The sequence below is a fragment of the Rhinolophus hipposideros genome (genome assembly GCF_964194185.1).
Source record: "Rhinolophus hipposideros genome assembly, chromosome: 21".
Lineage (NCBI taxonomy): Eukaryota > Metazoa > Chordata > Mammalia > Chiroptera > Rhinolophidae > Rhinolophus > Rhinolophus hipposideros.
The window spans coordinates 12994627-13014069 of record NC_138067.1 but is presented as its reverse complement, the minus strand read 5'-3'; the positions used below and the strand labels follow the sequence as shown (position 1 = coordinate 13014069).

The window sequence follows — 19443 nt, the reverse complement described above, 5'->3', positions numbered from 1 at the left end:
TTTCTCAGCCTCACCCTCAGACTTTATGATTCGAGTCTGGAGTGGAGCCGAGAATTTCCATGTCTAACCAGTTCCGGAGAAGGCCAATGCTGCTGGTCTGGGGACCATTCTGTGAGAACCTCTGGCTTTCGTGAGTGGCTATTCTTGGAGTCCATGGTAGTGAGCGAAGAGATTCTGAAAACAAGAGACGCATGGAGCAGCTTTCTGAAATGTTATCAGAACATTTGTAAAGCTATTTCATATTTGAAAAAAAAGTAATGATGATATATATTAGGGCATGAAATGGAGAAGGAGGAGGAGGAGGAGGAGAAAGAGAACGAGAAAAATCTAAATGACATATTCTGAGAAAAACAGAAGACCTCAGAGTTGTTCCAAGTTCATAATTGTCTGCTTCTACCTATGAAAAGTGTCACATGACTGCGTAACTTACTAGAGCTTCTTAAACACGTCCTCCCATCCTAAAATTAGGTGCTCTGCATGGGCAAGTTCCCTCTCTTCTTGAATCCCCAGGTTCTAGCTTCATGCCTGGCAAGAATAAAGACTCAACAATTTGTTTATGTGTTTTAACCTCTCAGTCTAGTTGTCACACATGGAAAATAGGAACAATTATAGAAGCACTTCATTGGGGTTGGTGAGATAATATTCTAAATTGGGCCTCTTGTATTGATTTGAGGCAATATTTGAAAGTATTTATCAAGTATAGTAAATGTAGTAAGAACTACTTCCTGTGTATCACACAGCTACCGGGGTGCCAAAAAAAAATGTATACACATTTTAACAGATGTTATCTACGTGTTACTTTTCGAAGTTGTATTGAATTACGGTAGCAGTGTGTAATTACAGAAGTCAAACATGACTTGCGTTCATCTTTTGTTACCAGTATATATTGAATATTACAATTTTAATACAGATTTTTTTTCCTTTCTTAACATGTGTATACATTTTATGGCACCCTCTGTATTTAATTACAGTGAACAGATGAGTTGAGATGTACCATTCTGTCTGAAATTCCTTGTGTGCGGGAGCTGGGAATTTCCTGTTGAACCAGCTCAGTATGCTTCTTCATGAAGTCATCTGTGTGATTCATGATTCAGAAAACACGGTTGCAGAGTTTTTTAGCGCTTTCAGGGCAATGCCAGCCTTAGGAACATGCCAGCAAATAAAGGTAGGGGGAAATATATAGCCTACCTCAGGCTTGTTTATGTAAATTGATAGTCTACTGGACACTGGTGTTTGTCTAAATAGCTACTTTTTAAAAATGATTTACAAGTGTCCATTGGATATCCTACAAAATCTTAGTACCAACTGTAATCATCATTTATTTCCATGGACAAAAATGTACATTCGTACAAGCTACTATGTAATTGGAGAGAGAATTACAAGTGTCCTGATGCCTTAGTACTACAGAAAAGTTTCAATACATCGATTTAAATACTTACAACAGTGAAGTTTAAGTTGTCTTTTGCAATTCCCCAGGCACTCTTGGATGCTTTCACAGTGTTTGACCCCCATCTGTCCTAAATTCTCTTCCACTGCTCTTTAGAATTCAGGTGCTAATTAGCTTTTTAACACGTCTTTGCACAGTCCTAAAAGCCCAGCCTTCTCACTTCTGTGCTTTCTAAGGTGTCTCTTTGAGTTGCCTACTAAAAAGAGGTGTGTTTCCCACAGAGAGTATGTATTACTTTTGTAATTAAAAACTTGAAATAACATATAACTTTTTTTATGGGCGTCAGCACCCCTTCCTTTTCCTCATTCACAAATAGAACTTTTCTCTGGGCCAGTGTGTGATGAAGCAGATTTCTTGCCTACTCCTCTGAGATTCTGACTTGGTTTCCACGGGGCAGGACCTAGGTATGGTTCTATCTGCATTTTAAACACAGCTTCTCAGGCGATTCTGGTCCTGGTGGAGAAATCATTCACCCAGAGCAGAGTTCTTCTCAAACAGGTCCCACTGCTCTGTTTTCTGACGTATGGTGCTTTTTTTTGATAGTCTCAAAAAATGTCCAGTGTCTTCGCATTCTGATTCTCAAATAGCTGCCGATTTTTGTTTCTTTCAGTCATATAGGAGCAGCATAGTACATATGACATATTACACAGCATATAACGTGGTGCAGTCTTGCCTTGTACATTTGCTGTTAGTCAGAACTAGTTTCTGACGACAGGTCCCACATCTTCAGTTATAGGTACCCAGGTTAGTGACGCAAACATTTTAGTTTTTTTGTTTGTTTATTTTTACAGACAGTATTTTCTCTTATTTTCCTTTTTTTTCACATTGTGTATCCTATTTCATCTTCAGCGTTTTTTAACCATTTAAATATTTACTATTATTTTAATGATCACTAATGGTATTCTAAATGTTCTTAAGTAAATATTTATTTGTACTATCAGAATGTAGCAAAAAAAAGTTTCCTTATATTCCAGATTGTTTCTTTAGAGTATCTTCCAAATGATGAAATTACTAAGTCAAATATTTTGTTTATATGTCTATATCTGTCTATTTCTATTTATCTATCTACCTATCTATCATCTATCATCTATCTATCTATCTATCTATCTATCTATCTATCTATCTATCTATCAATTTATCTGTTTTGTTTTTTTCTGGCTGTACATTGGGGTGCCAGCTATGTAGTTATGATACAAATATCCATATGAAAAACACATCTGCTATTGAATTGATGAGTGAATTAAAAACATACAATTATTGGATACAGACAATTATTTATATCATCTTTTAGGAAACTTAAAGTGTTTTAAGTCTAATTGTTAGGGTTTATGTGCGGTCTAAGTGAAATGATTGTATCAAATAAGTACTTGGGACATATTCGATGGTAGTGGTCAGTATCCAATTAAAGGAAAAGACTGATATTTGAAAGTGAAACAGGAAATTGACCATAAGCCAACAAATTGGAAGTTAGAATGATATAGAAGTCTCTAGAAATTTGTGGAGTTTTCCCTTTACACTTTTCCTTTGAAGGAGTGACATGTATTAAGTTTGTATTTAATGATAACCTGATTCCTAATTATTTTCTTGGGAACTCTAGAGAACTGCTACAGGTAGTTTTGCTTCCTGTATGAAACACTGTTTTGAAAATATTTCTCTGGGGAATTTAAAAACAAGAAAAGCCCAGATTCCACTGTTTTTTAGACATATCCTAGTACTCCTCATTTCACACATTTATACTCAAACATGTACTTGCTGCCGCATTTTTCTTTCTGCCTGGAGAACAGCTGTAAAGATATTAATTGTGCTTCAGTTATAAATGGATTGCCAAAAGGGACTGAACGGGTTGTGTATCTCATCAGCATGCCCTGTCTGATATAAATAATGAGACAGGAACTTGGTAAATTGGAAATTTGTGATAAAAACGAGATGTGATATTATGAGGTCCCACCAGTTCCTTCTTCTGTATACATTGTTTTTTAAGGCATTCTACAAGAATGCTAAATCAATGGTTGTCCATTCCCAAATCGTTGCTGGTTAGAAGGGCTTGATTACCTGGGTCAACTGTAAATTAGCCCAAAGGGTAAACACAAAAGTAGTATAAATATTAAAAAGAAAAAAAAAGTCACAGATATAATAAATTAAAGCTGGAAAGGTACAGCTGTTAGAAAATGTATAGAGTCTTTTCTCCTATTCCATCCAAGATTTTTAAATCTAGTACCTAGGAAGAATTGAAAATTGGAACTGTAACTCAATTGAGTGAGGTACTATATTTTATCATTTCAGTTATTTTTAAAACAAAGTTGGGATTTTCTTTGATGTTTCCCCATATTCTCTGTGTGTCTCTCTCAAATTCGCTGATTTTTACTTTTAACCTTTTGTTAGCACCTGGTAAAGTTACTCTTTTTCACTATAACATTATGATTAAAATTTAAATAAATCTGAGAAAAATATTGATATTACCAAATTTCTTATCCAAATATAAATTGATGTGTTTTGAGTTGTTTTCTAAATGAAACCCAATTTTGGAAGAGGTCTTACTTTAGTGTGATCACAATTAGAGGATGGAATGCAACAATGTTCACATGCATGTATACCGTTCAATGATTCTGAAATCATTGAAGACCTTTGAACAGGAGCTACTTGTGATGTCATGTCATCAGGGATGGTGTTATTTATACATCTTGAACCTGACTTTCACTTTTCCCCAGAAGCAGGATTGAGACCCAATATACTCTGTACACATTCCATTTCTTGGACATATCTACGTTACATCCTGTACAGTGATATTTGTTTCCAGGCCTGTCCCTGTTAGGCTGTGAACTCCCCAAAGGCCAGGCAGGACCCATATTTACTTTTGATATCCCAGGGCCAAACACAGTTTGGTGGTATATAGCAATCGGAAAGCATCTGTGGAATGAGTAGAAGAAACTAAGGAAGGGAGAGTACACAGAAAGAAGGTTACAAACAGAGAATGAAAGGATAAAATGAAGAGATGAAATATCAGTGTATTTTTTTCTGCTAATATTTGGTTGAACTGCTTAAAGGTATGGTCCACACCAGATTTATCCGTACATCTTCAGGGCTAAATCATAATCAATCAGTCTATTTCTCTCTATCTTACCTTCTCTCCTTCTTCTTTCCTCTTTTCATTCTCTCAATTTCAAACAAACAACAAACAAACAAACAAACAAAAAGCTTAAGAGGCTGGCAGATCCTTAATCACTTTTTGTAAACTCAATACCTAATCTTTCATGTATTCTTTTGTTTTTGTTTTAATTAGGCAGGTAGAGTTTCTAATACCTGTTCTCCCTAGTCTCCCTTGGCAAACAGTTACAAGGTCTCACTTGTCGAGTATTTTTGTTTTGATGCCATGCTCTGCTTTTTTAACATGGGCACATTTAACTTCATGTACCACTGGAGAAGTCCCTTTCCTTTCACGCGTCTCTTAGAATGCTAGCTCTTTACTGGCATCCAGGAATTCCTCTAGCCAGGAAGGAGCCAATAGCCTCAGAGAAACAAAGGCATTGACGTGGCTCAAGTTGATTTCAAACCCAATGATTAAGTTTCTTTATGATGACGTCTCTTTGCCAAGGTTGATTTCCTAATACTAAAATAATAGTTCCAACGTGGTGGTTATTTGGAAAGATTAGATATACATAAATTTCTTACTTCTGTGGTTAGGTTTCAGATATATGGGTAACCTTGACAATTTATGGTAAGGTGTCAGAACTTCAAAGTTGAACTCTGGGTTTGAGTAAAAGATGAAATTGACTCAGAAGAATATGGACTATATGTCTTAATACATTTACTTAGCTTCACTGAGTCTGTTTTTCCATCTAAAAATGAGGACAGTATCAGCTTAATAGGTATATTTGGAGGGGAAAAGTGAGTAAGGGAAGAAAAAGAACCCTGCACATAGATGTAGCACATAGTTGGAGATAATTAATGGTATCACTGTCATTGTCCAAACTAGAATTTCAGATTAGGAACAGATGATAGCTCTCTAACTCTTTCCAGATTGGAAGTCACTGATTTTATGGTAAAAAGCAAAATTTAATTTAAAATATTATAATACCAGAATACAAATACTATATGCACTCCCCCCGCACTTTTTTTTTTTTTTTTTTTTTTGATAGAGAAGAGTGTTTTTTTAATAGAGAAGAAGTGTTGGCTATGGGTGACATGAAATTGGACTTGAACGCCAGCTTCTTAAGTTACAACCATGACTAGATACTCGATGGCTTAGTCAGTTTGGCTGTTATAAAAAATTATCGTAGACTGTGTGGCTTAAGTAACAGATATTTATTTCTCGTAATTCTGGAGACTGAAAGCCCAAGATCTGGTGGTGTCTGGAGAGAACCTCCTTACTGGTTTACAGGTGGCCATCTTCTCAATATGTCCACACCTAGTGGAGAGCAGAGAGAGAAGAAGCAAGCTCAAGCTCTCTTTTTTCTCTTCTTATCAAGGCTCTGATCTCATTATGAGGGTTTCACCATCATGACCTAATTACCTCTCCAAGGTCCCATCTCCTAATGCTATCCTATTGGTGGCTAGGATTTCAACATATGAATCGGGGCAGGGGGTGGACAAAAATGCAGTCCATCGTCCTCTATTACTGCTTTTTTTTCTTTCCCCCATAAAGATTAAGGAGCTTCCGTATGTGTGAGTGAATGAATGAGTCCATATAATAAAACAAAATGAACGAAGCTTGCAACAGTGGTGATCCTGGTACATGTAGAATGCACCTGCTGTGCCACTGGTAGCACGATTTTGTAAGTTCAAGATGGAAACAGCTGCCCATCTAAAGCACAAATGATGCTAGTTTACTTCTTAAGCATTTACAGGATTTCATTCCATAAGTAAAGGAATAGCAAAAGCTGGATTGCTAGGAATAGAAAATATACTTTTGCTCAGAAAAGAAAATATACTCTTTTTCTTTTTTAAAATTTTTATTGGGGGATATTGGGGAACAGTGTGTTTCTCCAGGGCCCATCCGCTCTAAGTCATTGTCCTTCAATCTAGTTGTGGAGGGCACAGCTCAGCTCCAAGTCCAGTTGCTTTTTTCAATCTAGTTGCAGGGGGCGCAGCCCACCATCCCATGTGAGAATTGAACCGGCAACCTTATCGTTGAGAGCTTGCGCTCTAGCCAGCTGAGCCATCCAGCCTCCCCTCCGGCAGCTCAGCAGCAGCTCGCTGTCTTCAATCTAGTTGTGGAGGGCGTAGCTTATCAGCCCATGTGGGAATCGAACCGGCAACCCTGTTGTTCAGAGCTTGCGCTCTAAGCAACTGAGCCATCCAGCAGCCCTGCTTTTTTACTTTTTGTGTCATAAAAGTCATTCAGATTCTGAAAGGTTTTATTTATATACATGGAACTGCAAAACAGATAGACAACTTATTAGTTTTCACAACCAGGTCTGCGATCGTCCTCATTATCTGTTTGCAAAAGCAGTGGGTAGGCCCCCATCCTGGTGTTGTTTGTCAGGGCTGCAGAAGGCCCTTTCCTCCTGTGCATAGTAAACATGGCTGGGATTTTACAGTGACACATTTCCGTGCAATGTTTCTCATTTCTCTCACCCGATGCCTATTACAGATGTGCGCTGGAATGATGTACGGGTGGGTAGAAGACATCTGTGTGCTCCAATGCATTTTCTGAAGTGTTTAATTGTCCCAGAAAGTTTCAGGCTCATTTTGAAAACAAAATGTTAAGTGTGTATGGATGTTTCATTAAAGTTACAAAACTGTTTATACCTCTAAATGCTCCAGAACAAAATATGGAAACTGAATTGTATTTCCATCGCTTATGTCCCAAATCATAGAGCCAGAGAAATGACAGGATCCATTTTGGTGCAGTCCATTCACTGGACTGCCATTAAGAGTCTGTCCCTGTTCCAGTTATAAATTCAATTTGGAGCGTGTAGAGTTTGGCAGCCACATTTCATTATTGGCTGAGAATTGGCACGTGAGGAGAACACCCAGTGAACAACGGTTAGGCCTTTGCAAAAGAACAAGGAAGAGGGCGTGATGGTGTAGGATTTCATTGTGTGCTAGGTGTCGTAGAAAAGAGGTTTCTGAAGTTAAATGGCAGGCACATGCCATGTCTGCCTCCCATTCAGTTGGTTTTTATAAACCACAAGATTGATTACCAACAAAATGGGAGGGTTTGCTCTCTTACTATCACCCTGGCATAACTTACCTAGTTAACCAGCAGTCATTCGGAACAGAACTTCCTAGAAGGAAGTGGAATCCTTGTCTTCCTGCTCACAGGTGAATGACACAGTTCATTGTTTATTTCTCCCAGAGCTTGGTCGGGGTAGAATTCTCCATGCACAGGGTTAAAAAAAAACAAGCTGTAATTTTTACTGGTCCATGTTTAATTCTCCTCATCTTCCAAAGACCCCTAAGGCATCCCTTGGAGGTTTGAATATGTAGCATTTGGATAATTCTATAATTACATAGCAACACTGAAAAAAATACTGGTAGGATTTAGGCCATCTTTCCCACTGGGGGAATCTGCTTGAGGCCCTTTGGCAGACTCTGGTATCATTTAGAGAGAAGTGAAGAAAAATGCGTTGGCTGCCCGCATTTGTTTCTCACCTGTTTCCTTAAGCACATTAGGTCTGTACTCTGTTGTAACTGGGGGGTGTGTGGGGGGGGGCACAACAAACCGAAAAAACCTGGAAGTACATGCCAGTCAGCTACAGAGGTATCTCAGAGCATTGTTCCATAAAACTAAAAAATAATGGATTTGTCATGACACATTAAAAAAAATGTGGGGCCAGATGCTTCAGCTTCTAGTGAGCGATAATTTAAACGTCAACAAGTTATACAGGTCCTATGAAATTATTGCTGTGGCATTTAACAACAACCAAAAAGAGTTGCCATGGCAACACCTGTACCCCATACCTCTTATATCGCCTCCTAATACTTGCGGAAATTAATAAGGAGGATGAGAGAAGATGGGTTGAGGGTTTAGTTTTATTATTTAGTTTAATATTAAAATAATGAAGGCAGTAACATCGCTGCTGTGACGTGCTCTGCCTATGATCTTTAGAATGTGTGAATGTTTAAGTAAGACATTCTCAGATGATAATTTTAGATACTCTGTCTGTGTTTTGTACATACTAAACTTGGATCAGGGTGGCTAGAAGGTCAAGTAAAAAGTTGGAAGATGATTGTAAGAGGCCAGGAATTTCTGCTATTGCATATGTTCTGCTGCTTTCTTCCCCACCTGCTACCGGAATGCTTATTCTCTGAAAATGTATTGCAGAGGGCTCTTTGCAAATGAGGTTTGTGTTCTTCTCATCATCAGAGTTTTAGCTTTTCCAGCATGCACATTTTCACGCTGCACCAAACCTTTGTTTTCCTGCTCAGGGTGTCAGCACCAGCATTTTTTCTTTCTGAATAATGTGCAGAATTGGTGTGCTGACTTGCTCATAAAAAAGTGTAGCCCAGCTAAGAGAGCTGCGCTATCCTAAACCCCAACATCTTATTTTCTTGAAGACCTTTTATCTTAGTTTGTCAGCAAACTGAAACCTCTAACCTTACAGTGTAAAATTATGATGGTTAATTTTGCTCGTAGTGTTTGCTGTCATTATGGGTGGGGGAGGGAACGATGTGTGTGTGCTGTTGCTAATGGGAGGAGACTTCCAGGTGTTACCAGAGGCAGATGATACTGTCAGCCCTGTGTTCATTAAAATCCAAACCGCACACTGGCAAATCTCACTTAACCAAAAAACTAAATGCAGAAAAATGGGTCCATTAAAAGCAGAATTCACCTTGGAATTGATGCGTTCATACTTGACTTGATACGAGCAGGATGAGTTGTGGTGACAGGGATCATTTTTGTTGACAACAGCTGGAAATACAACAGCTATATTATTATAATTAGGATCAGCATCAAGTTGGATTATAATAGGGGCTTTCTTGGAGAAATGGCACAGTGTCAAATTTATAGTCACTAGCTAAATGAGTCTCTTGTATCCTTGACAAAGGGACAAAAACAGTTCCAAATGAAAACACAAACAGAGAATCCTGTTGTTATATTTTCTGGCTATTACTCAGGGTTCTATTTATCACACACCGGCACTTGCCGCTTTGAAGAAACATTATCCTGCAAGCTTTACACTTTTCAATTTGCCTCTGTGGTCTTCATTCGGCATGCATTTCCATGGAGAAGCCTATACCACAGCTTGACTAGAAATCTTTTCTGCTGCACGATTAACCTCAAAGCATCCATTTCTCCCTCTTTGGGTAATCACTTGACAAATGCATCCACAAAACCTTCCCACACTTCTATCCCAGAGCAGAGGTGTATCAACAGCCTTGAAGCACTATTAGGAGAAATATTGTCCTTGGGAAAGCTGTGCTGCCTTTTCACTTCCAGATATCCAAAGCTGTGGATGTCCAAATCCAAAGATGTGGATTTCCTGAAAAGCCAGGCATCGGGCAGAGATGTTCGGGATGAGGATGTGGGTGAAAGCTTGTCTTAGGCTCTGTTGCAGTCACCAGCCCAGTCGTTCATCTTGGCAAGTGTGTGGAGTTTGCCCGGGCCGGGAGATGAACCATTCAGTTGAATGCCATCCATTCAAAATAACATTGAGAAACTTACACTGACGATGTGCCCAGTGCCTGGCTTTGTGCTTACTGCATCAACACACATTTTATTTTTGCACCCACAGCAATTTTATTCCAGAGCGGAAACTGACATGAGATGGATTGGATGGGAAAATGTGAGATTTGTGTGTGTGTGTGTGTGTGTATGCATATTTTCTTTTGTAAAAGAACATGAACATATTTTCACATTTGGGAATGTCTTTTTGAAACCCCCCCAAAGTAACAAAATATATTACTATTAAACGATTATGCAAAGCGACACTTAGTTATAAATTACAACATCATGACCACTTAAAATTAGTTTATTATTCAGTCTCACAGGTACATACAGATAATATAACTATAATAATAGTGATAGTCAACTCTCAGAAATATTGTGTTAATACCCCTTTGTATTCCTTGCAAAAATTATTACATTAAATTATCTCAACAAGGCTAGGATGTAACAATTACTATCACATTCCTTTTTCCAGATGAAGGAACTGAAGCTTAGAAAAGTTTTATTACTTGGTCAATGACACAGAAGTAGTACAAGTTGGGAATAGAATGTAAACCAAATGTTCTGGTTCAAGATAGTTTGACTCCTAATTTATCTCTTCAGCCACTTTTCTATATTTATGTTATCCCATTTGATCCTCACACAAATCTTGGAAGTTTGCAGAATAAAAATTACCATGTTTGTATATGAAAAAACTGAATCACAGAGCACACAAACGATGGAAATTCTTCTCCCTACTCCTGCCTCAGTGTTTGGTAATGTGACAACACTATGTCTTTCATAATAAAATAACATCAAGTTACCATAATCACCGAAAATAGTTACAATGCTCATCATCATTCTTGTGATAGTAAACTCCCGAGAAAATTTCCCCAACTTCCATTTAACAAGAAGTAATCTTCATGGCTCTTTATGCAGTATGAATGGTCTAAAAAATACTTCACTTTATAAACACATCTGAGTAAGAGTTCTTCAAAGTAATCACGATAGAAATTAATGTGTCTATGGAGAAGAGTGATGTTAATTTTTAAGAAGTCTGGTGCCCAGTATAGTTATTCTGAACTATAGCTCTACAGCAGAATTGCCTGAGAAGATTTTAAAAGTCCTCAACCACCATCCCTGTTTTCCTTTCCATAGATCTGGAAGGGACCGCAGGGACCTAAATGTTTTTCAAAGCTATATTATAACAAGTTGGCAGAGTTAGTACTCACAGGCTTAGTATGTGGTCATTTCTATGCTAGGCCTCTACATATATTATTTTGTTTAACTTTCATAAAATGCTATTACATATTGTAGATTTGAAATCCAAGGCTAAGACAGGTTAAATGATTTGCCCAAAGAAACAGAGAGATAAGTGTTTCAGAATAGGTTGAAATTATTCAATAGTCAAAACTCTTAACCCTGGGCTACTCTGCCCAAATGCCCCCACCCCCACAAATATACACAGTAATTCTGTCATTGTTAGGAAACTAGATTGATTTTTTTTTTCCTTTATGAAAACATTTCTTTATTTAAGAGTCACCCACTAAAAGGTAGTTTTGGTGATGTCAGGGATTTGTGACTATGTGTTTATTTTTTTTTTCCAGTGACTATGTGTTTAATTCCTTTTCCAGTGACCATATGTTTAATTCTTTTTCCAGGGCAGTGGTTGGAACTCGGCGCTCACACTCGTTAACATCATACCGAGTACAGACCTTGACTTTATTTTTTCTGATAATGTGTTACTTCATAATGGGGAAAAACATTTCTCCTCAAAAAAAAAAAAAAGATCAAGGTAAACCTACAAGACAACAAAACAAAGCAAAACAAAAAATCGTGGCATGGTCTTCTGCAAGGAAGACTTCATGTTTTCTCATTAGTCTCTGAACGCTTATCCATTCTTTCAGGAACTCTGGAATTCATTCTTTTACTTTTTTTGAACTAGTTTTAGACTTTGACAAATGTTGCCAAAATAGTCCTTGTATATCTTTCACTCTGTTTATCCCCAGTTGAACATCCTACATGAACTTAGTGCAAGGGCCCAAACAAGAAACTTGGCGTTGATATCCATTTTCATTGTCATTACCCAGTGTTAATGTTTGATCACCTCTTAACTGGACGACTGCTGTAGCCTGCTAACTAGTTCGATCTCCTGATCATCTATGTCTTTGCATCCAATGGAATCTGGGAGCAGTAGTAGAGGGAAAGGCCCACAACGTAGGACTGATCTAAATGAAATATCTTCTCTCTTTCCTACAGGATGAAGCTAACACTCCCCATCTTGTCATCCAAATGCCACTTATCCTGTTCTCAGCTTGCATCTCCAACCTTAGCTTTCATGGCTGACTTTTCCAGTCATCTCTCTTCCAAAAAAAATTTTGGGACTTTTATCTCACTCCCCTACTCTCACCTGAAAGGTTTTTTTCTTCAATTCTTCTCCATCCCCCACAATATTCAAATAACTAAAAATATTGTATTTTTCAGTGCTTATTTTCACCAGCTAGTTGGTGAGTTACTTGTGAAATTGCCCCCCCTCCTTTTTTTAATTGTTTTCAGTATCTGGTGGAATGTATTATCCAACCGACAGTGATTTTTCTGTTTGTTTTTGTTTTTTCTAACTGTAGATTTTGTAGAACCTCTGAATTACCATCCTGAGTGGATATTTCAATTTTACAGGCCTATCAACTGCTCAACAAATATCATTGTTACATTTTCCTGTATAGTGACTGTAATTCAAAATGCTTCAAAAAGATTTTGACTGGCAAGCTATTGCAAAAACTCTACCTTATTTCAGCAAACACTGAGGTATGCTGCTGAGATCCACCCCGGACTTCCTTCAGGTTTAAAACATTCTTGCCCCCATTGCTGAGAATTTTATTGACAGCTCAGAGCTGATTTATCCCACAGTTGAAAAGAGCTGCCCTACAAAGGCTAAGGCCACAACTCCTTTCTCAGGGATGTTTCCGTATCCAATAACTGGTCAGTGCTGGGGTCTGAAGGCCTGACCCCATTCCCTCAGTGACGATCTCAGCTCTAGAGTCATGACATCACAGCCCAAGTGCTTCTTCTGCCCAGTGTTATCCTTTTCACTTCCTCACGCATAGTGACTGAAGAGCACTCTCCAATAAAAATTCAGCATGAAATCTCTCTCTCACAGTCTACTTTCTGGGAAACTCATCTGTGATGCTTACCTACCATTCGTCATTAAATCATCAAATAATTTATTCATTCATCTACTCATTTAATGAGCAAATATATGTTCAATAATTATTATATGTCTGACACTTCCTGGATCAGGAAGTCACTGACCCTGCCCTTGTAGAACATGATACTTGTTAGAACACTAAACTTCTCTCATTTCTCCCCAGTTTCAGCAGTCCCCAGAATTACCCATAGTTTCTTAGACGATTTTGCCTCCACTTATGTGTGACTCATTGCTTAGAATTCCTTCCTTTCCCTTCTTCTCCTGGTTGAGCTCTACCTGTCTTTGAGAATTTAACTCCAATGTAACGTCCCTCAGAAAGCTCTCCCTGACTACCCTGTCTGTGCTGGCTAAGTGAGGAATCCACACCTGGTGACATTACATTCAGCTGAATTTCTCTATATACCTGTGTGTCCCCTCCTATGCCCTCCCACCACCAAACTGTAAGCTGCCTACATGTAGATTTTGTATTAGATATGTATACTTCATATCAAGCAGGCTGTATGTGCTTAACTGCTGAATGAATGAGGGAATAAACATTAGAAAATTAATCTGAAAAAAAGAGGATTTTCTTCTATTATCCATCGGGCCTAATTACCTAAATGTGCTGATTAATTGGTGGTTCCAATCTAATTTTATATTCAGTGGAATTAAATAAGGTGGATAAAATATTCCTTTGATATTTCTGTACAGGTTTTACAAACAGCCATTTTTTAAAGATACATTCAGTTGTGCTTTTGCAAAACTTAAATGTCACATGCTATATTGTATTATTAAGCTTTTGTTTCATATTTCTTTGGTATGTTTTCTTTTCAATATTCTCCAAGCCACGAGTCTGATAGGTATCTTTACAATGAGAACTATAAAGGAATCTTAAATAATACAGATTCTGAAAGAGCTATCTTTATATAACACTCCAATCTACCAGTACGCTTTCTTTTAAAAGACTTGGATATTGTTGAAGTTATAATGGAGTAGTTTATCTCCATGTTTTAAAAGAGATTTCTTTCTTATTCCCACACATGGTTTTCTGTATGATATGCTGAGCAAATTTTAGCTCTTGGCAAAGATAATGTGTTAATTATTGTCTTTCTCACCCTCATTCTCCTTTTTTTTTTCCCTTAGGTACATCTGTCACTAATGTAACTGCCGCTGATGCTGATGACCCAGTTTATGGAAACAGTGCAAAGTTGGTTTATAGTATCTTGGAAGGGCAGCCTTATTTCTCCATTGAGCCTGAAACAGGTTTGTGGCCTAAATTTTGAATTCTATTTACCATGTTATTGCTTCAGGGAAACACTTTTCTTGGGATTTGGATTATGAAATGTTATGGTTAAGCACTTTACTGCCTGTATCAATAATATTTCAATGAGTTATTTCTGGGCAATGTGAGTTACATGGCAAGCCCAACAATCATTTTGATACTGATTAAAACAAATTGCAGACCCTTCATAGAATATCACCTGTTTAACAGAAGGCCTGGCACCATTTTTCATACTGCAGGGGAAAAAGTGCTTATAGTTAGAGTTAAATATCAGATTGAAGAATAAATTCAGTTACTTATTGGCTGTGTGATGCTTGGTAAGTAACATTTATATCTCTTTCTAAGTTTCAATGTGCACATCTATAAAGTGGGTATGGAACCTAACTCATTGTGCTATAAATAACATCGGATGAAACAATAAATATTAGCCATATAGTATATGACACAGTAAAGATTCAATGGATGGATATTGTATCTGCTGTTAGATTCCTTATTTGTAAAACAGATACTGATATCTACCCACTAGAGTTCTTTATAAAGATATTATTATATATTATAATATATTATTGTATACAATATATTATATTACTATTAGTGTTGTTATTATTAATAATACCAATATTAAACCTACCCAATATTGTTAGTCTGGTGATACAGATTTTAGAAACAATAACTTCATAAAATTACAGTCTTTGCAAATGAAGATAATCTTTTTATTGCTTAATTTTAATAATATATTAAAAGAGTAAAGACATTTTGTTAGACTTTTTATAATCCATGTTGTTTTTTTCTAATACATTTAAAAATGATCATAAATAACATTACTTTTTGTGTGTATTTTTCTTCTATATCTGGTGGTTTTGTCTGCAAATTTCCAAGTAGAAAAATTCAGTCTTGTACAGCTACATATACATATATCATTTCTTTTTGATTCATGAATTTTCAGCATTATTGAGATAAATTTCCATGTCTTACCAGTAAGTCAATTATTAATTAAATGAAAAATTTAAAGCTTCTCTTTGCTTTTCTTTAATTCAAAGACTAAAATCCTCATGCATTTAAAAGTGAGGAAAAGTACATTTATACATAAATAGGTCATGGCTTAAAATTGAATTTAGATTTGAAAACAGAAAAGAACTCTTCTAAAATGCATTAATTAGGGATATCATTACATATTGTTCCTCAGCAAAGAAGGAAGTCTGTCATAAACTTCATCTCATTTGGGCTCCTTGAAGACCCTGGGGAAGTGGCAGAGGAGGTAGTCAGCTCTGGATTTTAAGGGAAAAGAAAAAGTCTGGAGATGTCCTATTACTTGGCCAAAGTCACAGTGACGGAATGGGACACAAAATTGGGACTCACACCCAGGTCCTTAATTTCAGAGCCACTGTCAGATATATTTGAACTTCACTTTTCATAGGCAATCATTATAGAAGCCAGGGCTTCTATAAACCAAAATGCATTCGTTGTTTAAGTGGAGTTGAATCATTTTCTCTGTTGAATCATTTCTCTTAACTATTTGTTCCTCTTTTGTTCACCATTCCCAATATAATATAGATATTAATCCAGTAAATATCCATTCAACCATCACTCTATACCAGGCACTGAATTAAACATAAGGAGAACAAGTTACAAAGGCTAATCACATCTTGCAAGTAACTCACAATCTGTTTTGGAAGACAGATTTTTATTTTCAACGTAAATAAAAGGAAGCATGGTGATGTCATTTAAATAATTTATGTTTCAAGAATAGTAAATTACCGTGAGATATACATAGTACAAGCCCTCTACTGAGTCAGAGGATTTGGGCACTTTTAAGTCTCATTTGCATACATGGCCATTTGCTTAATTAAATGTTGTCAGCAACATTTAGTATGTACATTCTAACCCAGCGTAATGAGGATCTGTCTCAACATGCATTCATTTTAACTTTATCATGTCCAATTTGACAGATACAAAATTATATGATTTATATAGCAGTTAATTTATACACCAGTTTATTCTGGTACTATTGTGGAAAGTGTAATGGAGAGAAATGATGCTTGAAGAATGTACATACCATGTTTCCCCAAAAATAAGACCTAGCGGACAATCAGCTCTAATGCATGTTTTGGAGCAAAAATTAATAAAAGACCCAGTCTTGTTTTACTATAATATAAGACGTGGTCTAATATAATATAATGTAATATAAGATCGGGTCTTATATTAATTTTTATTCCATAAGATGCATTAGAGCTGATTTTCCAGCTAGGTCTTATTTTGGGGGAAACATGGTAGCAGTTGCTTAATAAATATTGCTTGAGTGAAGCTGAGTTTTTTAACTAATGCAGACACAATGCAGGAAGAAGCTAAATGTGATAATCAGTAAAGAGTTAAGTTCTTTAGCTGAAATATAAATATATGTGAGTAATGTGTAAACATTTTTTGCCTGAATAATTATAGTTGTGTATGTGCAAATGAAAGTAGTGTTAGTTGTTCCTATAGAATCTCATTGTGACTGTATGTGAGGCCTTTTCTCTTCAAAAAAATAATAAAATTTGAGATATGACTCTGTGTGTGTGTGAGTGTGCGTGGTGGAGGAGGGTATAAGTGCTTTGCAGAAACAGATTAAGAACACTTTTTTAAAAGTGTGTATTAGAAAAACATAAGAAAAATGTACAAAGACCATTGAGTATTTGGATTTTTTATTATGTAAGTATATGGAAAATAAGTACACTTTCTGGTTACCAAAATATGTGGATCAGTTGTGTCCCCTGGGAAACAGACACTGAGACAGAGTTAGGAGAACAAGTGGCTTATAGGGGTTGATGACTGTGAAAGATAAATGAAGCACTGTCTTAGTCAGTTCTCGCTGCTATAACAAAATACCATAAACTGGATGGCTCAGAGAAACAGAAATGGATTTCTCACAGTTCTGGATGCTGAAAGTCTGACATCAGAGTGCCAGCATAGTCGTGTTCTGGTGAGGGTCCTCTTCTGGGTTACAGATGGGAGACCTCGTATCCTCGTGGAAAGAGAGAGAGCAAGCTCTCTGTCCTCTTTTCATATGGTCACTAATAATATTTATGAGGGCTCCACCATCGTGATCTAATTACCTCCCAAAGGACCCGCCTCCAAATACCATCACACTGAGGATTACATTTCAACATCTGGATTTTGGGAGGGACACAAACATTCAGACCATAACAGACATGAAACAGAATTAGGCAGGAAATCCACTGTACTGTAATGAAGGTCTGATATTCATGCAAGTTAAGAGGACGGGAATCAGGATAAGGCAGCAATGCATACCTACCAGCATCTTGGTCAAATCCATGGGGGTTTTCGGAGCAAAGTTTTTTTTGTTTGTTTGTTTGTTTTTGAGGAGTCCCGCATTACACATAATTGACCAGGCTTCCATACAATCCAACATGCTCAGTCATTGGATTGGATGTGACTGGGAAAAGTAGGGCCTCAGCTTGAATCCTAAAACCAACCCTAAAAGATGCTTCAAGTGATGATTTAAGAAGTACACATTGGTAGTTACAAAATATTCACATTGATGTAGAGTATAGAATAGGGAATATAGTCAGTAATGTAACAACAACTATGTATAGTGCCTGGTGGGTACTAGACTAATTGGGGGGATCACTGCATAAATTATATAAATGTCTAACCACAATGCTGTGCACTTGATACTAATATAAAATATTATTGAATGTCAACGGTAATTGAAAAAAAATTAAAAAGATGCTTCAAGTGCAAGGTGCCAGCTAACGTATTCTTAGGCAAGTTCTTTCTTGAAGAGATATCCAAGTAGTGGGCCTCTATGGCTGCCACAACATGCAGAAAAAACAAAAGAGAAAATAACATTTACCCTCTCAAATCAGTGAATGTGCTTAAAACAATAATATGCAGGGTTAGCACGTGTTTGGTGAATTACTCAGTCAAAATCTGATAGTAGGAGTGTTACTAGGTATACTTATTGAAAAAAATTGAGGTTATATGTAAAAACCTTTGAGAATGTCCACTAATTTTGACCTAGGAATTCTCTTTTTTTTTAAATGAAATTTATTGGAGTGACAATACTTAGTAAAATTACGTAGGTTTCAAGTGTACATTTCTATAATACATCTATACATCACATTGTCTGCTCACCACCCAGAGTCAGTTCTCCTTCCATCTCCAAGGAATTTAAATTCTAGCAAAATAAAGAAAATTTCATGAATGAAAAGCTTAGACTCATTACCATAGAACTCATATGCTTCTGATAGAATGCCTGACAAGTTGACCCTCTACATGGTTGGTCTGTCCATGACACACAGCATAGCTCAGTCTGCAAATATTGGCTGAACACCAATATACGTTATTACTGAAGTGGGATCATCCCCCAGTTCGTTTGTTTTTCTTTTTTAAAAACCAGGATATTGAAGTTTGTATTTGGGTGATAATTATGAAAGATGATTCCTCTTTAAGTCAAAGACATTTTTAAGACAGTATTTTTAGTATTTGATTTACAGTAAAATGGAGAAGATGGTACAGAGATTTCCCATATATTCTTTGTCCCAAACATGCATAATCTCCCCCATTATGAATATCACTCACCAGAATGGTACATTTTTACCAAGGAAGAACCTACATTGACACATAATAATCACTCCAAGTTTATAGTTTGCCTTAAGGTTCATTCTTGATGTACACTATATAGCTTTGGACACATGACCAATGACATATAGCCATTGTTTCAATATCATACATAGTATTTCCACTGCCCCCCAAATTCTCTGTGCTCCGTCTGTTCATCCACCCACCCCAACCCCCCACCAATCCCTGGCTACTACGGATCTCTTTATTGTCTCCATAGTTTTGATTTTCCAGAACGTCAAGTAATTGAAATCATAGAGTATGTAGCCTTCTCAGATTGTTTTCATTCACTTAGTAACATGCATTTAAGTTTTTTCCAT

The 19443-nt window shown here is 36.9% G+C and overlaps 1 protein-coding gene across 3 annotated transcripts in view; it reads left to right on the top strand.

Moving 5' to 3' along the window:
• Nucleotides 1–19443, top strand: part of CDH8 (cadherin 8) — a 323156-nt gene that overhangs the window by 133098 nt on the left and 170615 nt on the right. For all 3 annotated transcript variants that reach the window (XM_081032901.1, XM_081032903.1, XM_081032902.1), the window contains one exon: nucleotides 14365–14484. In XM_081032901.1, coding sequence (XP_080889027.1) covers nucleotides 14365–14484 — 120 coding nt within the window. The remainder of the gene's footprint in view (nucleotides 1–14364; nucleotides 14485–19443) is intronic.